Source organism: Plasmodium knowlesi (genome assembly GCF_000006355.2).
Source record: "Plasmodium knowlesi strain H genome assembly, chromosome: 7".
NCBI lineage: Eukaryota > Apicomplexa > Aconoidasida > Haemosporida > Plasmodiidae > Plasmodium > Plasmodium knowlesi.
Window position 1 is genome coordinate 824,853 of NC_011908.2, and position 19,339 is coordinate 844,191.

Sequence of the window (19,339 nt, forward strand, 5' to 3'; positions counted from 1 at the left end):
CTTTTTTTTAAAAAATTTGTAACAATCCTTTTTCATTTTGGCGAAATGGATCTTGTGGGGGAGCTGCTTTCGGCAACGTCTTACGCTGAGTGACAATTTAAGAAAGGAAAGACAAAAAAAAAAAAAGTTGCATCGCCAAAGGGAGACACCACAGTTATGCAATTGGCACTTTTCAGAACTGCGAAGCGAACTGGGTGAACTGGAAAAATTGATTAAAATGATTTGTTCCCATTTTAATTTACCCCTTTTGGGGGAGAGTGTTCTCCTATGGGTGGGAAATGGCAACACTTTTGCTTCTTTCTCTCTTAAAGGAAACCTAATATGATGTTTATTTATTATTATTTTTTTTAAAAAAAGGTTCGCTTAACCATCTCTACGTGACAACATCCAAGTGAATCCTCCAAATGTAGGAGGGACATACCCACCAGCACGTGAGGGCACGTGAAAATAACGCTCTTTTTTTTTTCTGTTTTTGGTAAACTCATTCTACGTACGTGTACGTGTGTGTGTAGCCAAATTGATCCGGTTAAAATGTTATCAAAAAAATAGAAAAGGGAAAAAATGTGCTCGCGCTAAAAAATGAAAAAACACTATCACGCACGATGTCAGCCTGTATGATCTTTCATAAATATATCACATTGTCAAATCGAACTTATAACTGATTAGTTTTTTTTTTTTTTTTTTTTTTTTTTTTTATCGAATAGAATGATCTAGGTGTGTGCGATGAAAGGAAGTGCTTTATTATCCTTCATTCGGTTCTTTCAGGATGAGGTACACATACTTGTAAAGTGAGACCCCAGATATCCAACATGTGTGTATATTATAGCAAAGGTATGCAAGTAATAGAACAGTTATATGCATGGTGACAGTGCAGGCATTCATGAGGTTCTGCCCGATGGCTTCCTTCGCACAGACTTCATCCTCAGGGCGTGAACTTCTTATTGGTGAATATAAGGTTGTCGCTTATGCGTCCTTCCTTGATGGTATTGAAGGAGCGCACGTCGAACTTGAGATCCCCAGAGTACAATTTAGAGTGTAATTCAGGTATGCTCTTAATACCCATGCTTTGGAATCCATGTTTAACAGCCTTAACAAGATGAGGAATCAAATTCAAAACAGATCCTTTGTCTACTAAGCTAGCTGATACCCCTTGAGATACTTTTATTTCTTCATTCTGGTCGCATAAATTATCATTTTTTCGTTCTTCCACGAGGTACCTACTTTTCGAGTTAAACCCTTTGTTGTACATAGCCTCCATGCTACCCATTCCTCTATATATTTTCAGACGAACATTATTCTCAAAATAATAATCACTACAACTTTCTTCTGTTGCAGCTAAGAGGTTACCCATCATTACGAAGTCTGCACCGATAGACAAGGCCTTGACGATATTGCCTGAATTTTTAATTCCTCCATCAGCAATTGTTTTAATATTTCTGGTGTGGGCATAATTACTTACATGGTACACAGCTGTTCCTTGAGCTCTTCCAATGGCACATACATCCTGAGTTGTACAGATAGAACCGCTACCCATACCAATTCGCAAGACATCAGCACCTGCATCTATTAAATTTTTTGCTTGATCACAAGTAACAACATTTCCTGCAATAATAGGGATATGTGGGTGAGCTCCTTTAATCTTTTTAATGGTATCAATCTGATATATGCTATTCCCTTGAGAAGAGTCGATACAAATAATGTCTATCATATTTTTTATGAGCTGATCGGCTCTCTCTAAATCATGTTCTCTGGTCGAGATAGAAGCTCCCACTATTAGTTGTTTATTTTGGCTTTTAGAGGCATGTGGGAAAATTTTATTTTTGTGCATATCGTTTCTACACACAAGAGCTATTAATTCATAATTATTATTGACAATTGGCAGGACACTTTTTTTTTCTTCACAGAGAACTTTATTTGCATCAGATAAGTTGATAGGGTACTTTCCTGTAACGACATCTGTTGTCATGATATCTTTTATTTTTCTCGTTTTATCTGTGAGATAGAGATAGTCTACCCCTGTAATGATTCCAACTAATTTTGAACCCACCTTTCCATCTACTGTTATGGGGTAGGATTTATAGCCTACTTTATTCTTGGTTGCGATTACATCTGCCACTGTGTGTTCTGGAGAAAATGTATACGGATCGAATATGAATCCGTTTTCGAATCGCTTCACCTTCTTAACTTCTTCAATTTGATTTTCTATACTCATATTATTGTGGATGATACCTAGTCCTCCACAAAGAGCTAAAGAAATCGACATTTTGTGCTCCGTCACTGTATCCATGGGGGAGGATATGATGGGTGTCTTCAAACATATGTTCGGAGTTAAATTGTTGCTCAGATCGATTTCGCTCATCGGGAAGTTGATGTAGCCGGGGAGGCAGATGATGTCGTCATACGTGTAGGACATAACATCCCCAAAAACCTTTTCCGCGGGCCATCCGTTCGCCATGGTGTCAGCGTGTGGTAAACATGCAGTTAGTGGAACCTAGTTCGGCTGATCGCCAAATGTAAAGTACGTTTGCATATATGGGTATATTCCTGTAGAAGGGTTAACTGAATTCACAGTTATCTCCGTGCGGAAGATTCTCCTCTGGAATAGGCTTAAATGGAGGGGGTACGTTCACCCTTTTTTACTCAACGCGGTGGAGTTAGAATTTAAAAAATGGGATCAACACGAGAGGAGAGTAAAATGCTTCCTTTGAAGATTCCCTGCGACGGGTGAGACATCTGATTTGTTTTCTCCTTCGTGTTCGCTTAGGCGAAATCCTCTATATTTTGTTCGCTTCTGGGGGATGGATCCCACGGAACAGAGATTTCCAAAATGGTCACTACCAGGACGTGGCTGACGATTCGGAAAAGAAGGGATAAAAAATTACTCCCAGGGAAAATGAAAAAAAGGGAAAAGGAAAGTTACGCTAAAGAGAGTAAAAAAAAAAAAAAAAAAAAAAAAAAAAAAAAAAAAATCGTAAAAAATGAAAAAAAAAAAATATATATATCCCTGGAGAATCCTAAACCGCGGTGAACGTAGGGACGCCTTATATGTAATTCGGGGGATGATGCTCTCCTCAAAATATCTGTTTAATATCACTGTAGGAGTTTATCTTGGTGCAGATGGAAATTTCGTGGGGCCCACTTCCAACAAAAAGGCATTTTATTAAATAGTGGAGATGTCAAACTGATTTGCCTTATGCGGTTATAAATATATGGAGGTTATTTTTTTTTTTTTTTTTTTTTTTTTTTTAAACATCGCCTTCAACGTCGTTTAAGGTTTATTCCTCTCCTCGAGCGAGATGCCGCGCTTCCTTTTGGGAAATGTCGCGGTACCGGTAGGCAGGCTCTACGCAGGTCGGGCAAATTATGGGAGCAGTGGAGGAGCACACAGGGGTTCGTGCGCATCTAACCCATGTGATCCCTATATGTATAGAGGTAATTCAATGGTGCGGGAAAATCCAGATGAAAGTGCGCGAAAGTATCGCGTCCCTACCCTTTTGGTAGAAGCGCGAAAATTGCACACACAGTGGTGCGCCGCGCTAGTTATGTGGCAAAAAATGCATTTCCTCTTCTAACCCTTTCTCCAAGGCATATGCAGAGGAGAAACACATACATATATGCGGGTTCAGGGGGGTAGGTTTAGCGGATTAGCCGATTGGCGCATTTAGCCATGAGGGCGTTTTGGCGGAACATAAATGTATTTTCAAATATTTTTCTCCTTTAATTTATATTTTTCTGTTTTTCTTCTTTTTCTTTCTCTTTTTCTTGTTTGTTTTTTTTTTTTTTTTTTCTCTCCTTCTTTTGCAACCAGTTAATACTTGGTCATTTGGAAAAGGATACGCCGGAATGACCTTGCCCCTGATTGTTCTTCCTTTTCCTTTTTTTTTTTTTTTTTTTTTTTTTTTTGCCACTGTACCAGATTGATAATTTTGTTTTGTTTCTCCATTTTGATGTCCCCAAAGAGGGAATTTAAAAGATGAGGAGATGATGTAGCGAAGCATGGTGGCATACCTTAGAATGAATCACAAAAATAAAAGGGGAAGCGCTAAATGAGGTGGCAGAGGAAAGGGAGCCACTCGAAATAATTCCCGAAAGCATATTATCGAATTCCGTTAACACCTCCTTTCCACAGTGTGTTGTTACCGTAGAAAAAAAAAAAAAAAAAAAAAAAAAAAAAAATTTTTTTTGTGAATTTGCTTTAAAAGAGGAGAAAGCCATGTCAGACAAGGAGTTACATATCAAGAGGAGAAAAGTAGCTAAGGAGGATGGGAAGTCCAATGATGAACCAGGTGTTGCAACTTCGTTAGACATTTCGGAGGGAGAATACCTTGTATCGGGAGACGAAGGGGAGGAGAGCAACATTAGCATCGCGCATAGTGATGATGGTGTTACACACAGGGATGATAGCGCCGAGAAGGGGGAAGGACATGTGAAGCACTACCTAATTGAGCATATGCAGGATAAGAGTAAACTCCTAAAGGAGCTAGGTACGTTGGAAGAAAACAAGTTGTATGTAAAAAATATAACCGATGAGGTTAACAAGAAGGATCTAATTAACTTCTTTTGCAAGGCAACTGGGTTTGTAGACACGAGGGTGGTGCGCGACTCCTCAGGCAAGTCCAAAAGTTTTGCCTACGTAGAATTTGATACCAAAGAAAACGCAGCCAATTTTTTTAACACCCTAGAGGATAGTAACGTCGACAAGTATAAAAAATTCAAAATAAAAGAGGTAGATCTCTATGTAGCCATTTGCAAGTCTACTAAAGTTATATACGAAGAAGGAAAGGTTTTTATTAAGTTCTCTGAATGCCAGGTGGACATGGATGAGGTGATCCTTAAGAAGGGAATTTCGGATTTCCTTGTGATGCATTCTGTGGTCGTGGAAGAGATCCGCCTTCTCGGAGGAAGCCCCCCCACGTAAGGAGTTATGATACATCATCATAGACGTGTTATGCTCCATCTGCCATTTCACGCAGTGATATGGTTGTATAGCGGAATCGCCACTATATTAGAACGATCCCATTCTACCCCACCCCCTTAGGCACGGCTACCTGCAACTGCGCAACAACGAAGATGTAGTGAAATGCGTGGAAACCATCAAAGAAGGGATCGTCGAAAACGTGCACTTCACCCTAAAATATAGCATCCCAATAATCAAGAAAAAAATTATCCCAGACATAGAAAAAATTAAAGCCAACAAGGAAAAAAGTAAAAAGTTCCAGGAGGAAAAGAAAAAAGAGGAAAATAACTGCACCATCGTTGTAAAGAATTTGCATTTCAACACGAGGAAAAACAAACTGATAAAATTATTCGAACAGATTGGAGAAATTGATAAAATTAATCTTAGCAAGAAAGTATCTGAAAATAATATTAAACGGAATAGGGGGTATGCCTTTATTACATTTAAAAATAGTAATGATGCGACATCTGCGTTGATCCTCAATGATTCTATTATCGACGGGCGAAGTATTTTGGTGTCTAAATTTCTCGGTGATGATAGTAGGGACAAGCATAGAGATGGTAGTAGTAACCTGGGTGGACAATTCCATAGGCAGCATAACACCAATAGGAGAGGAAATTACCACCACATAAATTATGTGAAAAATAATCTTCATCAGGAAAGAAGAAGAATCAACTTGAACAATCCAGATGATCCAAACGTAACAGTGGAAAAAAGAACCGAACAAACGGAGGGAGAAGAACCCACTCCACTAACTAACGATGATTTTCGGAAATTTTTTTTTAAGTAATTCAATCATACTTTTTTTTTTTTTCTTCTTTTTTTTAATTTCATAGTATGTATTTAAAAAAGGTTTACATCAACGTGTGGGCACACGAGCATAAATTTTGCAAAAAAAAAAATAAAAAAAAAACTTTTTTTTTTTTTTTTTTTTGTCTTTTCCAATGCTTCTACTGTTTGACATTTGAGACATCGTATTCGCATGACGAATGATTGAGACCATTACGTGGAAGCGCAGGAAGATGTAGTACAGGAGAGGATTGACAGTGATGTCTCCGAACACGTGCAAACTAGAGTGGGCTATAACCCCGTTAGCACATCCGGGCCAGAGCTCGAACCTTCTTTTTGTACTCGCTTAGATTATTCTTTATTTGAACCTGAAGGAGGGGTATCATTATCATATGAAATGAACTTACAAGGTAGATAAAATAAATCCCAGTGCCGGGAAGAACAAAAAAAAAAAAAAAAAATGTCACGCATGTGCACACACATTATTGTAGCCATACTGCCGCGTCCACATTCGCAGGAGATTCAAGGTTGGGCTCGTTGAGCATCGAAATGACGCTGATTAAGATTCCTTCGACGGACCAAATGGGTCTCCATCGTTCCTCCGACTTCTCCTGTTCGTTGTAGATATCCACACCTGCGAAGGGGTGAAGCATAAAAAGCGAAACGTGGAAAAACACGACATAACGAACAAGTAACTATGCTCGCATGGTGCAGTTTTTTTTGTTTTTCCTTTTCTTTATTTTGCATGTACCTGGAGGGTGTAATATGCTTATGCAGACCCTTCCATCCGGGAAAACTGAAACAACAGAAGGGGGGGGGGGAAAGGGGCGTTCACCATTGATAATGATGTGGTACTAAAATGGACATGCACTAATTGAAACACATTAATTGGACGCGCTTAAACTGGTGATTCCCAAATGAACAAGGGAAATGAGGGAAAAGAGGAGAAAACCATTGGGGTGCCACATTTCCTGGGTAAACTTCATTTGTGGGGGATGGTTTGGAAAATCCGTGGGAAAAGAAAGGGTGGCATTATATATACCCCCTGTGATGGAAAAAAAGAAAAGATCGTACATATGAGGAAGAGGTGTCTAGGCGGGGGCAAAACCACACTTCTCATGGTACACCTTTTCTTATGCACCCCTTCTCCACTTGCAAAGATTAAAAAAAAAAGAGAAAAGAAGAAAAGTGCCCTAAAAATTAGGGGGAAATAATCTCCCGTTTTTACCTTCATATAGCGTATTTTTTGGCCCTTCAAAGCATACGTTCCATTCGAAGAAATTTGCGTCGTCAACGAGTCCGACGGAAAAACCGGCGTCGTGGTCGCGAGACAGTTCTGTCATGGTGGTGGTGATGCGTGTTTGTGTGTGTGTGTGTGTGTGTTTGTATAGCTAATCGAGGAAAGATATGCACAATCATGTACACCATGGGAGAGGGGGGGGAGGGCACACTACTGTAAATAATGGTGATCATTCCAGCGTGGGTCAACTATGGAGAACCGGAAACCCACTCGACGACAACCACAGCGGGCACGTGGACGTGGCCATGTAGAATACCTAAAAATTGCTTCTTCAGGAGCTCTCTAGCTACGTTGGTCATCTTTCTTTTTATTTTATTTTATTTTATTTTTTTTTTTACTCTTAACTAGGATGTATCAATTCGTTTATGTAATAATAAAAAAAAAAAGAGTTATCTTTCACGCGTACGTGTGGATTATATTTATTTTCTCCTTAAAGAATTTTTCCTTAAAAAATGGATCAAGTTACGAATGCCATTTCTATTATTATTACTATTTTTTTCTTTTCTTTCCTACTACGCTCTGTTGATCTGTCGGATTTTTTTTTTTTTTTTTTTTTTTTTTTTTTTTTTGGCGACATAAAATTGAGTGAGAAATGTAGAGGCGAAATGAAACGTAAGGCTCCAAAAACGCGCTATTCATATTTTGTATATGTGCTTAAATGTACTAATGGGGGTAAACACATTTAGCATGCTGAGAAAGGGTGGGATGATAAAAGGAGCAATGTGCGCCCTGAATGAACGATATTCACTTTTTCGCAAGGTAGGATATTATTTAAGAAAAAAAAAAAAAAAAGAAAAAGAAAAAGAAAAGAAAAAGAAAAAAAAAAGAAAAAGAAAAAAAAAAGAGGGAGAACTTAAACTTACGAAGGAAAGTGGTTAGTGTCCAATCATTTGTACTTTTACTTCACCTTTCCGTTCCTTCATCACACGTTTGTTCGCTTTCATCACGTTTGCCATTTAATTCACCATCGCATCGTACATCATGACAATTTATGTATGCTCTCCAACCGGCTACTCAATGTTTGTACATTGTTCCGTTTATTTTATTTTATTATTTTTTTTTTTCTAAACATAAGTAAAGATTAAATGGTGACACATTGTAATTGTATGCCTTCCTCCCCACCTAGATTTTATTAACTTTTCCAACTCAGCATATAATGGAGGTAATTTCCGTCTTCCGTAGTTGAAGCATATCTCCCTCATGGAGGAGTCCCGCACACACTCTGCTGTTGCGAGGTTAATCCTTTTGGAAACTACAAAAAATGTGGCAGGCACGTCTGTATACAACAGCAATGCCACAAGGTCCAACGGAAGAAGCGACAAATGATATGTTCTTACGTAGGTAGGGGGGGTGTACCGGGAAAGTTCCTTCTTCTTTCCAACTACCCATTCTGCGAACACGCCTCTTTTTCAAGTGTCATTTTCTCTTAATGAGAAGGGTGTGTATTTCGAGGAGGGTGTTTTCTATATTCACCCTTTTTCGTTGTTTCCGACATGTGTGCATTTGGATGGGTGTACTCTACCTGGTTGGATAATTTTTTTTTTTTTTTTTTTATGAGTTAAAAAAGGGGGGTAACCTAATTTTGTGGATGGTTAAAAAGTAGAACGTAACCTTCATTTGGTGTTCCTTTTCGGCGATTTTTTTTTTTCACGTCCAATTCAAATTTTAGCAGTTGACCAATGGGGGGAAGCGCCATGGAGGGAGCTATTCCCCCAGGGGTAAAACTGAAATGGTAGCAAAAGCAACATGTACATTGCGGTGTGTAATTCGAAGCGTAAACAGAACTCTGTAAACGTGTTCTACACGGAAACTCCCTTTTGATTGTTAAAAGGTGGGCAAACTGGGCGAAAGAAAAATATATATATGTAAATATATATATATATATATATATATAAATATATATATATACATTCAAGGGGAAATTATATCAGTCTGCAGGTAGCCCCTGCATGATACGCAAATTTACACTTGAAATGTTCGGAGCTTTTACGCCATTTCATTTTTGTTGCACTGCACTTGTGCAATTTTGTAGTGTCGTAAAGGGTGCAGCCTATACACGACGAACGAACCTTCCACCCTTCTTGTGTAACTCCATAGGAATAAACATCCCGAGGTGGGAAAAGTGTTCCTAAAAAGGAGAAGCTAAATTATGAAAACTCCTATTAGCCCTGCAAAAACAAGTGTATTTTTTTAGAGGGCAATTTTTGTATCTTAAATTTATCTGACCGCCCCCTCATCATATTGTTATCCCCACATTTGTCGCAAATTTTCTTTGTTTCAAAAAAAAAAAAAACGCCTTTTAATTTTTCAACTACCTTTTCTTTACCATGCTCTTTTTCGTTGTACTTTGAATCCCATTTTTTGTATGAACCCCTTCTGGAAGGGCTAAAACAGGGGTAATTAGGATGATGACAAAATGCGGGAAAATTACCCCATTTCTGCAGGTGCAGGACAGATAAATTGCGGGGATGTAGAGAGAAGCCAAGCAAAGTGCGGCGTGGTAGGGGTGGACAAGGTATTATCCACAGGGGGGATGCTCCAAAAAATGAACTTCTTCTCCGAAGATTTCAACTTGGCTAGCGTTCTCGAGATACTGAAAAGTAACTACAACGAACGGAAACATTTATTGAGTGAAGTAAATTGCGATATCCTTTCAACACAAAAAAGGATGGAAGGTCTCAGCAAGTATGAAGTAAATTTACTTAAGAAGCAGACACAAATTATTTTGTACATGAGGAACGGTTATCAAAGACTCAATAATGTGAGCTATGTTAAGTACCATTTACCTTACTGTGTTCAGCCCAAAACGAATAACACAGATATATGTGAATCAAAAAATGGACTCCAAAAAAATGCCAAGAAAAAAAGTACTCTCCATCTTTTATTTCGCTGAACATTTATCAAATCGCTTGTATAAGAAAACATATTGCGTTTCTGTATATGCCTATATCTTTTTTTTCTATCTAACTGGGCATGCAAATAAATTCCCCTCCCCTTATCTGCACAAATTTGCAGATTTTTTACGGGAACTGAATCTCAGGAAAAAAATCGCCCAGTACAAGGTAGACCACTTTGTCAGGAAGTACACAGGTTAGTTCACATGCCAATTCGTTTCAGTGTTCGCCTGAACATTGGAATTCCCACCCACCCTCCTTTTGGAGGATCACCAACGTATAATCGTTCCTTCCTCTCTCTCACTTTCTTACATGTGCACATTTGGAAATCCCTCCCCGAATTTTATGCTTTCCCATTTGTCAGGAAAAATCAAGGGGAGTAACATAATACACACGCAGATGGCAGAGCTATATGAGGAAAAATCTGCAGTTGAAATTTTTGTAAAAAGCAAGAGGGATGGCAAAAACAACTTTGACCTTATCGTGGGTCACATTGTCTTTTTCGATTACCGCGCAAACGTCTTGCTTCAGAATGTAGTGCAATTTGTAAGCGAAATTGGGAAGGGCAAGAACATCACCTGATATTCACCCCTTTTTTATTTTTTATTTTTTATTTTTTATTTTTTATTTTTTCATTTTTCATTTTTCTTTTTTCTTTTTTCATTTTCCTAGAAATTATGTTGCTTCTTTGGGACGGTTTCCCAGCTGAGTGAGCCGAGGGCATAGTTACACATATGTCTTTCTCCACTTTCCTTCGCAGGTGGCGTCGGGCGAGCGGAGACTTCCGTGGATGTTTATTCAGTTAAAGCAAATGCACGAGAACGCGAAATCGCGAAAACGTGAAAACGTGAAAGCGTGAAAGCATGAAAGCGTGAACAGTGCAAAATGGACAAACATTCCAATCATTTTGAAAATAGTGAGCAACTAGCGCTAAATATGCATATAATTTTTTTTTTTTTTTTTTTTTTTTTTTTTTTTTTTTATGAACAGGTCAGGCAGCATTTTATTTTTACGCAAAGCTACCTAGATAGGGCGTTGAAGATTTCTCTTTTCTTATCCGTTAGTGATGTGTAACAAAACTGAATGGAGCTATTTTCTAGTAGAGACAAGGTGGTCTGAAAAATGCCTTTGAGAAATTTTTTCTCTTCGTATTCGTCCTCTCCCATGGAACCGGTCTTCGAAATAAATTCATACATGTCCACAATTTTGATTACAATGGGGAAGGCTATTGGGGGTAAGTTCAGGCTACTCTTGTTGCTTCGCAGGAAGGTGATGAAGAAGTTGGCATTCCGGAGGAGTAGTTTGTTCATTCTGCACAGGGGGAGAGGGGCACGGTAAGGAAAGACCATTGATGAGGAGGAGCGACCGATAAGGAGGAGTAGTCCCTGAGATAGCATTAATTTCACACGCACCCATGAACCTGCACATGTTAACCAATCATATGCATATCGTCTGTGCACATGGACGAGAAGGAAGGCACTTCTCCCCATGAAATATTTTTTTACCTGCTGTCGAGGTACAAAATGGAGTCCAGGTAGGAACAGAAAAAGTTGATGGCGTATCCTCCCTTCTTGGCTACTTCGGTTAGCGTTCTTTTGGACTTCACCACTAGTTCGTTTTTCTCTGCGAGGGGAGGGAAATCAGTAGGGTGTCAACATCAGTGTGTCAAAAACAGTGTGTGTAATTACGAGTGTGTGAATACGTGCATGCACATGCGCTTAAGGATGTGTGGTCGGCCTTTTTGCCGTTTATAACTCGGTCGGCGTAATTCAAAACGACAGTTCTTTCCCCTTACGTATATTGAAGAATTCGTACAACAGGACGAAGAGCTGATGGCTCAGCAGGTACAGGTAAAACTTCTTTCGCTCGAACAGGTCACAGTTATTTAGGATGTAAAAATGCGTTATGAAATTTTTTCCTGGATTTGGCACAGCGTTGTCGTGGCTGCTCCTTATTCGACTTTTCCTGGTGGGTGGGAAGGAAAGGGGGGGGGGTGGAGCACATGTGTAAACATACATCCAGAAATATGATGGTGTGTATACGTGCACAAACAGGTATTGGCCCATATGAACGCTTAACTATGCACACACAGGGTGCGCACAGAAATAACGGTTGGTTCTGGCCTTACAGGAAGTCCATCGTTTTGATCAAGAAACTACAGTAGTTGCTTACGAATCCCAGGAGATTTGAATAACTGCCGTCTACATTGGGGTGAAAATGGAAAGGCGTAACATTACATGTGTATGTGTGTGTATGTGTGTGTATGTGTGTATGGATGGATGGGTTCACTCAACGTTCGTTTGCACACATAGGTGCATAGAGAAGTCGCCCTATGCAACCATAAAAGTACTTGCACAACGAACTTACCCCGCGTTTGTGCCTTGAGACGCACGAAGAAGAAGACAAGCAACTGCGAAAGTTTGTACACGAGGTGAAGCAGTAGGAAGAAGAGGGAGGAGTTTCTCCGGATTATCACTTCATTGTCCAAATAAATTTGGATATGTTGCATAAGGAGGAGATACAAACTGATAAAGGAAGAAGAGTCAGTTGGTCTCTTGCTCTCATGTATTATGTCTGAACAAAATTTCCCATTACTCGTAAAGATATAAATTAATGTTATTATGTGTATGTTAAAATGGTAGAGGCAACTTTCTGCTTCGCGTTCTGTTTCTGAGTACCCCACCTTTATGTCCTGTTGGACGTAAGACAAAACGTTTTTTACGTCATCAGACGAATAGATGAACAGTGTACATATGTTCTTAATTACGTTTTGGTACTTTACGCAGATGTGGACCGAGTGTTCATCTGTACACTCCGCTAGAACACTATTGTAGTGGTACAGAAAATCGTACAGTTGAAGACAAGTTGGCTTTACTCCTCCCTGCCAGGGGGTACTTGTATCCCTTTTATTATATATGTCGTTGCTGTGCTTAGCCGGTAGGAACAATTTAAAAAACAGGATGAGGTTTCCTTCGTCCATAGCCACTTCGTCCTTCCTCCTAGAACCTTTACCTCGCTTCTTCGTGTGTTTATCCGTAGGGGTCACCTTCATTGACTTACTCGATTCTGTCATGAGTTGTTTCCTCTGATCAGTGCGTATGGAAGTAGACGTGGAGATATTTCCTATATCAGTTTTCTTGGTCACATTAAAAATCTTCAAAGCGAGGATGCTATAAGGGAAGGTTGTGTACTTTTCATTGGCCCCGCTCAACAGGTGCTCCACTTCCAGCCCCTTGAGGGTAGCCATAACCTGGACGACAGCTGCGCTTTGGGATTCCTCCCAGAAGTTGTGTCTCAGGAGGAAGGACACGAAAACGTGTTCTACCATATCGAGAAACAGTGCGTCCATGCGGGCGGTGGTAGTGCCGCGGGTTCCATCGGTTACGCCAGTTGTTACGCCTGTTGTTACGCCTGTTGTTACGCCTGTTGTTACGCCTGTTGTTACGCCTGTTATTACGACAGGGGTGTTGCCATTCGTCATGCCATTGATGTTGCCACCGTTCGTAACGTTTCCTCCGTGGCTTAAAATCCTGTGAAGGAAATCTTTCAATTTACTCAGCATAGCACATATGTCGTTCTTTCTTGCCCCCTCTGTCGGGCCACTGTGCACCTCCTCACCGTTGACGATTTGGGTGGCGCCTTGGGTAACCGTTTGGGTGGTCATTTGGGTGGCGCCTTGGGTGCTCCCTCCCTGCATATGATTGGTTAAGTATGTCACGTGGTCTTCACTTAGGGTTACCATGGATCCTTCTTCCTCTTCCCCCTTCGAAACGACCAATTCGTACATTAGTAGAAAGTACTTGATAAAAAAGACGAAGCAGGCTTTTACCTTTCTGATCTTCCCCTGAGGATATGCTCCCGACTTCTTCTTCGCACGTATTGGAGGTTGCTCGATCGACGGGTTCTGCACGTCGGTGGTATTTTCCTCATCCTGCGTTGCCTGTTGGGTTGTCTGCTTCGTCCTCTTGTGCTTTTCCCCCTGTGGGCTCGAGTCGTCAGTCCACTGGTTGATGTATAGGAAGAAGATGTGGAAGAGAAGCTTCAACACAAGGATGCTTTTCTTCGTCCTAAAGATACCACTGGTGATATATTCCTTCTGCTTCATAATCACTTGGAAGGATAGCTTTACAAAAAGGAGGAAATCATTGAGACTAAGTTTGGGACTACCTTCTCCACCCAGGTTTTCACAGAAAGACATTAAAATGTTCAACAAAATATGCTCCCAGTAGATATTGTAATTTGCAAAATTAATACTAATTTTGCAAAGCAGTGTGTATAAATTGTCTTTCACTTTTTCTATGCCATTGAATAATGGAAAGATGTTACTTAAAATGCATACGTCGACATTTGGGGTGTCGCCCTTATCCCTATTGAATTTACTCCTTCGCGATGACACAAGCAATTGGTTATTCTTCTTACTACGTGAAAACACACACATCATTCTGTTCTCTTCAAAATTGTGAACTGAGCCTTTACACAGACTGCTATCATTTTGGGATATCAATTTTCTTTTCACATTGAACATTTCATACCACTTGTGGTGAGTGTCAGTTGAGAGGGCTCTGTTCCTTCGAACTAATGCACCTGGGTAGCAGGAGAAAAGGGATTCTTCTTCAGAAAGCATCCTCCATTCATCATTCGAATTTTTCCTTCTTCCTTCCAACTTGGAGTGAAGAGAATCTTTGTTTAAATTTTCCAATATCAAAATGAAGTGTAGTGAAAATAATTCCTCTAGCAACTTCAAAATATTTTTGTTGTCCCTTATGATGAAAAAGTAATCAAACAGGAACTGATAATTCTGTTCATTCTTCATGATTGAAATATCAACAAACAGAAATTTTGTGAATTCTTGGTAAATGGTTTCCATGGTTTCCTCTCTGCCTTTGTAGACGGTTACTAGAAATGCGTGATTGTAGATGAAGAAGTTGGCGATCTGTCTGCAGATTTTTTTCTTCACTGGGTAGGAGTACTCCGCCAGAGCGTTTTTCTTCAGAACGTGGAGCACTTGCTTGAGATGCTCGGTCAGGCGGTCCAGGTCTGCGGGATGGGCATGAACAGGTTAGTGGGATACACATGAACAGGTTAGTGGGATACACATGAACAGGTTAATTGGGCCCACATGAACGGGTCAGTGGGGGAGAGTTCAGACTCGCGCCTTCTTCTTACCTATGATATGCAGCTCCGCCAGAGAAGTGAAGAAAAAAAGTGTCTGAAGAATCATCTGTAATATGTCGAAGAACGTATGCATGCAATCCTCCTTAACGCACTGGTCATACATCACTTGGACGGTGGGAAAACAACTCTGCATCATGGAAACGATCTGTTCAACGGAGGCATGACCCACCAGCTCATCGGTTTTCACTTCTCCATGGAGGAGGGAATACATGGCCACCCTGGATATACTATAGTTGAAAAAATAGAGTACGTAAAATTTGGAGGATGTGTAAGTAAATTTCGTGTTGGTGCTAGAATTGCTCTGCCCTAATTTGTCATGGAACAACACTTCATCCTTCAGCTTCGTTAAATGCACAGTTGCAATTTCTTTTACGTGTATCAACAATCCTTGTGTTATGTCTTTCTTTGGAATAGCCCTTAAAAAGCAACAAATGATGTACTCCAAAGTTTCTACATTTTGCAAGATCGATGGGTAGTTGGCGAACGGGTGGCCCTTGGAAGGGGAATTATCTAACTCTTGTGGTTGGCTCGTGATAACCGAAATGTTACGATCATGTGAGACTACACCACCCTCCCTTACGTGTAATATACCTTCTAAGGTCTGCCTCAGTTTGGATACGTGGTAAGTGTATACCTCGTTAAGGTAAGCCAAAATGGTGGAGACCTGATCAACCCACTTACCCATGCTCCTTTTAAACACATCCATAATAACGTGATTCAGAAGAAAATGAATGCTTCTAATGGACTGGTCCTTCTGTGCATTCACATTTCCAACCATATAGTAGTGCAGAAATTTGAACAGACCTTTCACCGCAAATATGTCAATGTACTTGGTCATTACATTCCTCAGTATGTGACTCCCGAAGTGATTAACGTGGAAAGTATTATTGTGAAAAGTACTGATGTGGTAAGAATTGAAATGCCCATTATTGTGAATGTTCAATTTCCTCGTGGGCTGGTAGCTATACCTCCCGTTGGAACTAATTCCTTTTGCAAAATTGAACAAAGTAGAAAAGATCAATGTCCTCAGGGTCACATCAAAATGAATTATCGTTATTAGATTTATTTGGTTAAGGTATATTAAGTAATTCAAATAAATCATCATATTTTTTTTTTTTTTTTTTTTTCTGTTTGGCTGTAGTAGGAGAAAGAGGCGAGTTGGTACTTCTCCACGATCACTTCTGTTGTTGCTTTTTCCTAGAGTGGTCAATTCCAATGGAGGAATTATTTTACGTGTACAGGTGGAAAATATATTCCTTACCTTCTTATCGTAGAGTAATATATGGGGTTTTCCACGGATATACATTCTTTGGCGTAAGAAACCTTTTGCGTTGTTAGGGGGAGATAATCCTTCCGCAGTGCACTCCCGTAAAGCGCTCTTCCATTTCGTCACCATTAATTCAAAATAGGCATTTGTTAAGCAATCAAATATGTACTTCACCAAGTATGTCAAATTAACAAATAGGAATGTGTCTTTCCTTAAATTGCTCTTTCCATTTAGGTAGCCTAAAGTTTTGTAGATAAGCCTTGAATAGTCTATTAATATATGAACGTTATTATACGTTTCTTTCTGATCGTTTAGATTGAGTTCTTCTTCAAAGCGGCATGCTGAGTGTGCTATTTTTACCTGCACACTTTTGTAGTACTTGATAGTGTTTCTATGAATCGTCACTTTGGATTCGCCAACAGGGTTAATGTCCACTGATGCCTCTGCATCCGAGTCTGGCACGGAGGAATGAACGTTACGAAGAGTATTTTCCTTCCTCGACGTGGAAAAGTTAAACAGTTTGGCATACTCTCCTTTGACGTGCTTTCCGTAAAAAGTTAAATCAAAGTGGGGGATTAACAAAAAGAGAGTAAAGTAAGTTTGTACATGTGGCAAGTTTACATTGTGTTGTTTGAGGAGGAGATATTTTATGATAGTAGTCAATGCTTTCAAGCATCCCCTAATTTTACTAATCCCCAAGAAAGGATGCTTCTCATTCGAATTATGGTTATCTTTAAAGAAGTGAATAAGTTTCTCTCTTTTACTTTTGTTCAGATTGACAGATGGGCAGGTTAACTTATCCCCATCTGAATCGAACCGGAAGCTTGCTTTTTCGTTCGATACTTTATTCAACATGATGTAGATTATTTCCAACATTTTTTCATTCTCCTGGAAAAGGAAAAATGAGTAATTCAATTTTAACTCTTCTGTACTATCCATGTAGGATGCATACACATTTTTAAAATAGCTTCTGCTTATGTTGTCTAAACTAATGGTGATTTGTTTTTTTATAAGACCTTTCAGATTAGACAGATTCTTCATCACTATGCCGAAGCTGCTACAGGAAGTTTCTGCATTGGTTTGACACTTCTCTGCTAATTCTTGTACGTACCCTATGTAGTCGTACAGGTAAGCAAACAACCCGAAGAGGTTTCCATAAAAGGTATATATCTTCACATCGTTCAACATGGGTTTGTAATTCTTGAAGTAGAGGCTGAAAAGACTGTTCACATGGACCACATAGTCATTTATCCGTGCTACGTTTTCGTGTCTATTTCGAGGAAACTGTACCCAGTGTTGGGACCCGTTCTCTCTTTTTCGCTTCTTCGGAGGATGCGTTCCATGGTTGGCGGCGTCATTGGTAGTGCCTTCTGAGGTGTCACCATCCTGGGGTTCACTTCCCGATTCGCTCCATCCACCCCCTGAGGAGTTTGGCGACCCGTTTGCTCGTTTGCGCTTTCCGGTTTGCAGGGGGGCGGTGAGGGGTTCATCGTCTTCATCTTCATCATCGTCACTATCATCGTTACCATCATGATCACTGTCATCATCGTTGTTGTCGTCGTCATTGTCATCATCATTGTTGTCATTGTCATTGTCGTTGTCGTTGTCGTTGTCGTCCCGTCCCTTGGTTCCCCCGAGAGTGTAGTCCACCTGGCGGGAAACCCTGTAAATATCCTCCTCGCAAAGGGCCTCGAGAAGGAGCGCAATGGCATCGAAGAGCAGGTTAAACAAATTAGTTGCGTTCAAGTTGTTCCTGCTCTTCCGATTAATGAGGAGCAAAATGTCGTTAATATTTTTAATTTTCACTTTGTCATTTTTTTGTAGAATCTGCTTCAAGTTCAAGCAAGTCAAAATTTTGTCTAAAATCATGGGTTCTAGATGCACTTCATTTTTCATTAGAACCTCCAGAACTAGATGCACCACTTGATAATTCTTATTGTGCACAATTTTCAAATTTACATTTGTCAATACTCCTATGTAGTATTCCATTTTATTCATTATATCCTTCCTCTTTACCTTCCCCCTTTTGCAAACAAACTCCCGGAGTAAGTCATCTATGTACTCCCCTTTTTTATTAGGCGTCTGCACCTCCATTTTGCTTTTTGCGTGAAGGAACAAAACGAGGGGGGGATGCACTAATATAACTATGCTACCTAAGTAGCCACGTGGAGTGGAACCACTGGGGATTTACTAAAATTCGGAGGGTGTGGGAGAGTTATGTGGAGATTGTATGTACTTGCCCTGAGGGACCTCTGCACAGCCGCTATATGCCTCGGATAACCCGGGAAACTGCAGACTGGCCCTACTTAGGTGAGGACAGAGCAGTACTTCTTCAGTTCAAAATTGGTGCCTCCCTTCCAATGAACAAAAAAATCGATCAGATTGACAGAGCATTTTTGCAGGAAATAATATTAATTACGTATTAAAAATAAAAAACGAATTTGTCACCCTACAGATAAAAAAGTAATACGGATTCATCTACTTGTAAAAAAAAAAAAAAAAAAGATTCACTTTTTTGCTGATTAAAATATGCGACTAAAAAAAAAAAAAAAAAAAAAAAAAAAATGTTGTCAAAATGGGAGAAAAATCAACTGGGTAGATCCATCACCGCTGTGTTTTTCATCCCCCAAAGTGGGAGTCGTAAAAATAAAGGTAAGCAAATTTAACGTGGTTCCAAATTCGAGAAATTTATCCCGCATTGTACGCTAAGCGTGAATGAATAATTCCTACCCAAGCAGAATGAATCCTAATTGAGGGACAATGCGGAGTGGCAAAAAAAAAAAAAAAAATGGCCTAGTTTGCAAAAAATGGGGGAAACTGCCGCTTCGGCGCATACGAAAATCAGCCCTCGCCTGCAGAACGCATGGAGCGGTAATACCGATTGGGGTTTATATGCACTAGGGGGAAAAAAAAAAAAAAAAATAATAATGTTCGGCGGTGTATGCGGGTGTTTACAT

At 39.8% G+C, this 19,339-nt stretch overlaps 5 protein-coding genes across 5 annotated transcripts; 2 read left to right on the forward strand and 3 right to left on the reverse strand.

The window, feature by feature from the left end:
- Positions 1-922: 922 nt before the first annotated feature.
- PKNH_0718800 (inosine-5'-monophosphate dehydrogenase, putative) lies at positions 923-2,455 on the reverse strand (the record flags this gene model as incomplete). The annotated part of the gene is made up of 1 exon (XM_002258443.1): positions 923-2,455. One exon carries the CDS (start codon positions 2,453-2,455, stop codon positions 923-925), a length of 1,533 nt encoding a protein of 510 aa, XP_002258479.1.
- A 1,758-nt stretch (positions 2,456-4,213) lies between these two features.
- On the forward strand, positions 4,214-5,747 carry PKNH_0718900 (U4/U6 snRNA-associated-splicing factor, putative; the record flags this gene model as incomplete). The annotated part of the gene is made up of 2 exons (XM_002258444.1): positions 4,214-4,914; positions 5,039-5,747. 2 exons carry the CDS (start codon positions 4,214-4,216, stop codon positions 5,745-5,747), a joined length of 1,410 nt encoding a protein of 469 aa, XP_002258480.1.
- A 301-nt stretch (positions 5,748-6,048) lies between these two features.
- PKNH_0719000 (ubiquitin-conjugating enzyme E2, putative) lies at positions 6,049-7,345 on the reverse strand (the record flags this gene model as incomplete). The annotated part of the gene is made up of 6 exons (XM_002258445.1): positions 6,049-6,114; positions 6,244-6,380; positions 6,498-6,542; positions 6,699-6,791; positions 6,975-7,082; positions 7,303-7,345. The coding sequence occupies 6 exons, from the start codon at positions 7,343-7,345 to the stop codon at positions 6,049-6,051; spliced, it is 492 nt and encodes a 163-aa protein (XP_002258481.1).
- Positions 7,346-9,579: 2,234 nt separating this feature from the next.
- Positions 9,580-10,967, forward strand: PKNH_0719100 (conserved Plasmodium protein, unknown function; the record flags this gene model as incomplete). The annotated part of the gene is made up of 5 exons (XM_002258446.2): positions 9,580-9,913; positions 10,062-10,136; positions 10,305-10,486; positions 10,701-10,741; positions 10,931-10,967. The coding sequence occupies 5 exons, from the start codon at positions 9,580-9,582 to the stop codon at positions 10,965-10,967; spliced, it is 669 nt and encodes a 222-aa protein (XP_002258482.2).
- Positions 10,960-18,476, reverse strand: PKNH_0719200 (conserved Plasmodium protein, unknown function; the record flags this gene model as incomplete). The annotated part of the gene is made up of 6 exons (XM_002258447.1): positions 10,960-11,251; positions 11,446-11,563; positions 11,736-11,905; positions 12,069-12,141; positions 12,308-14,977; positions 15,107-18,476. 6 exons carry the CDS (start codon positions 18,474-18,476, stop codon positions 10,960-10,962), a joined length of 6,693 nt encoding a protein of 2,230 aa, XP_002258483.1.
- Positions 18,477-19,339: the final 863 nt, after the last annotated feature.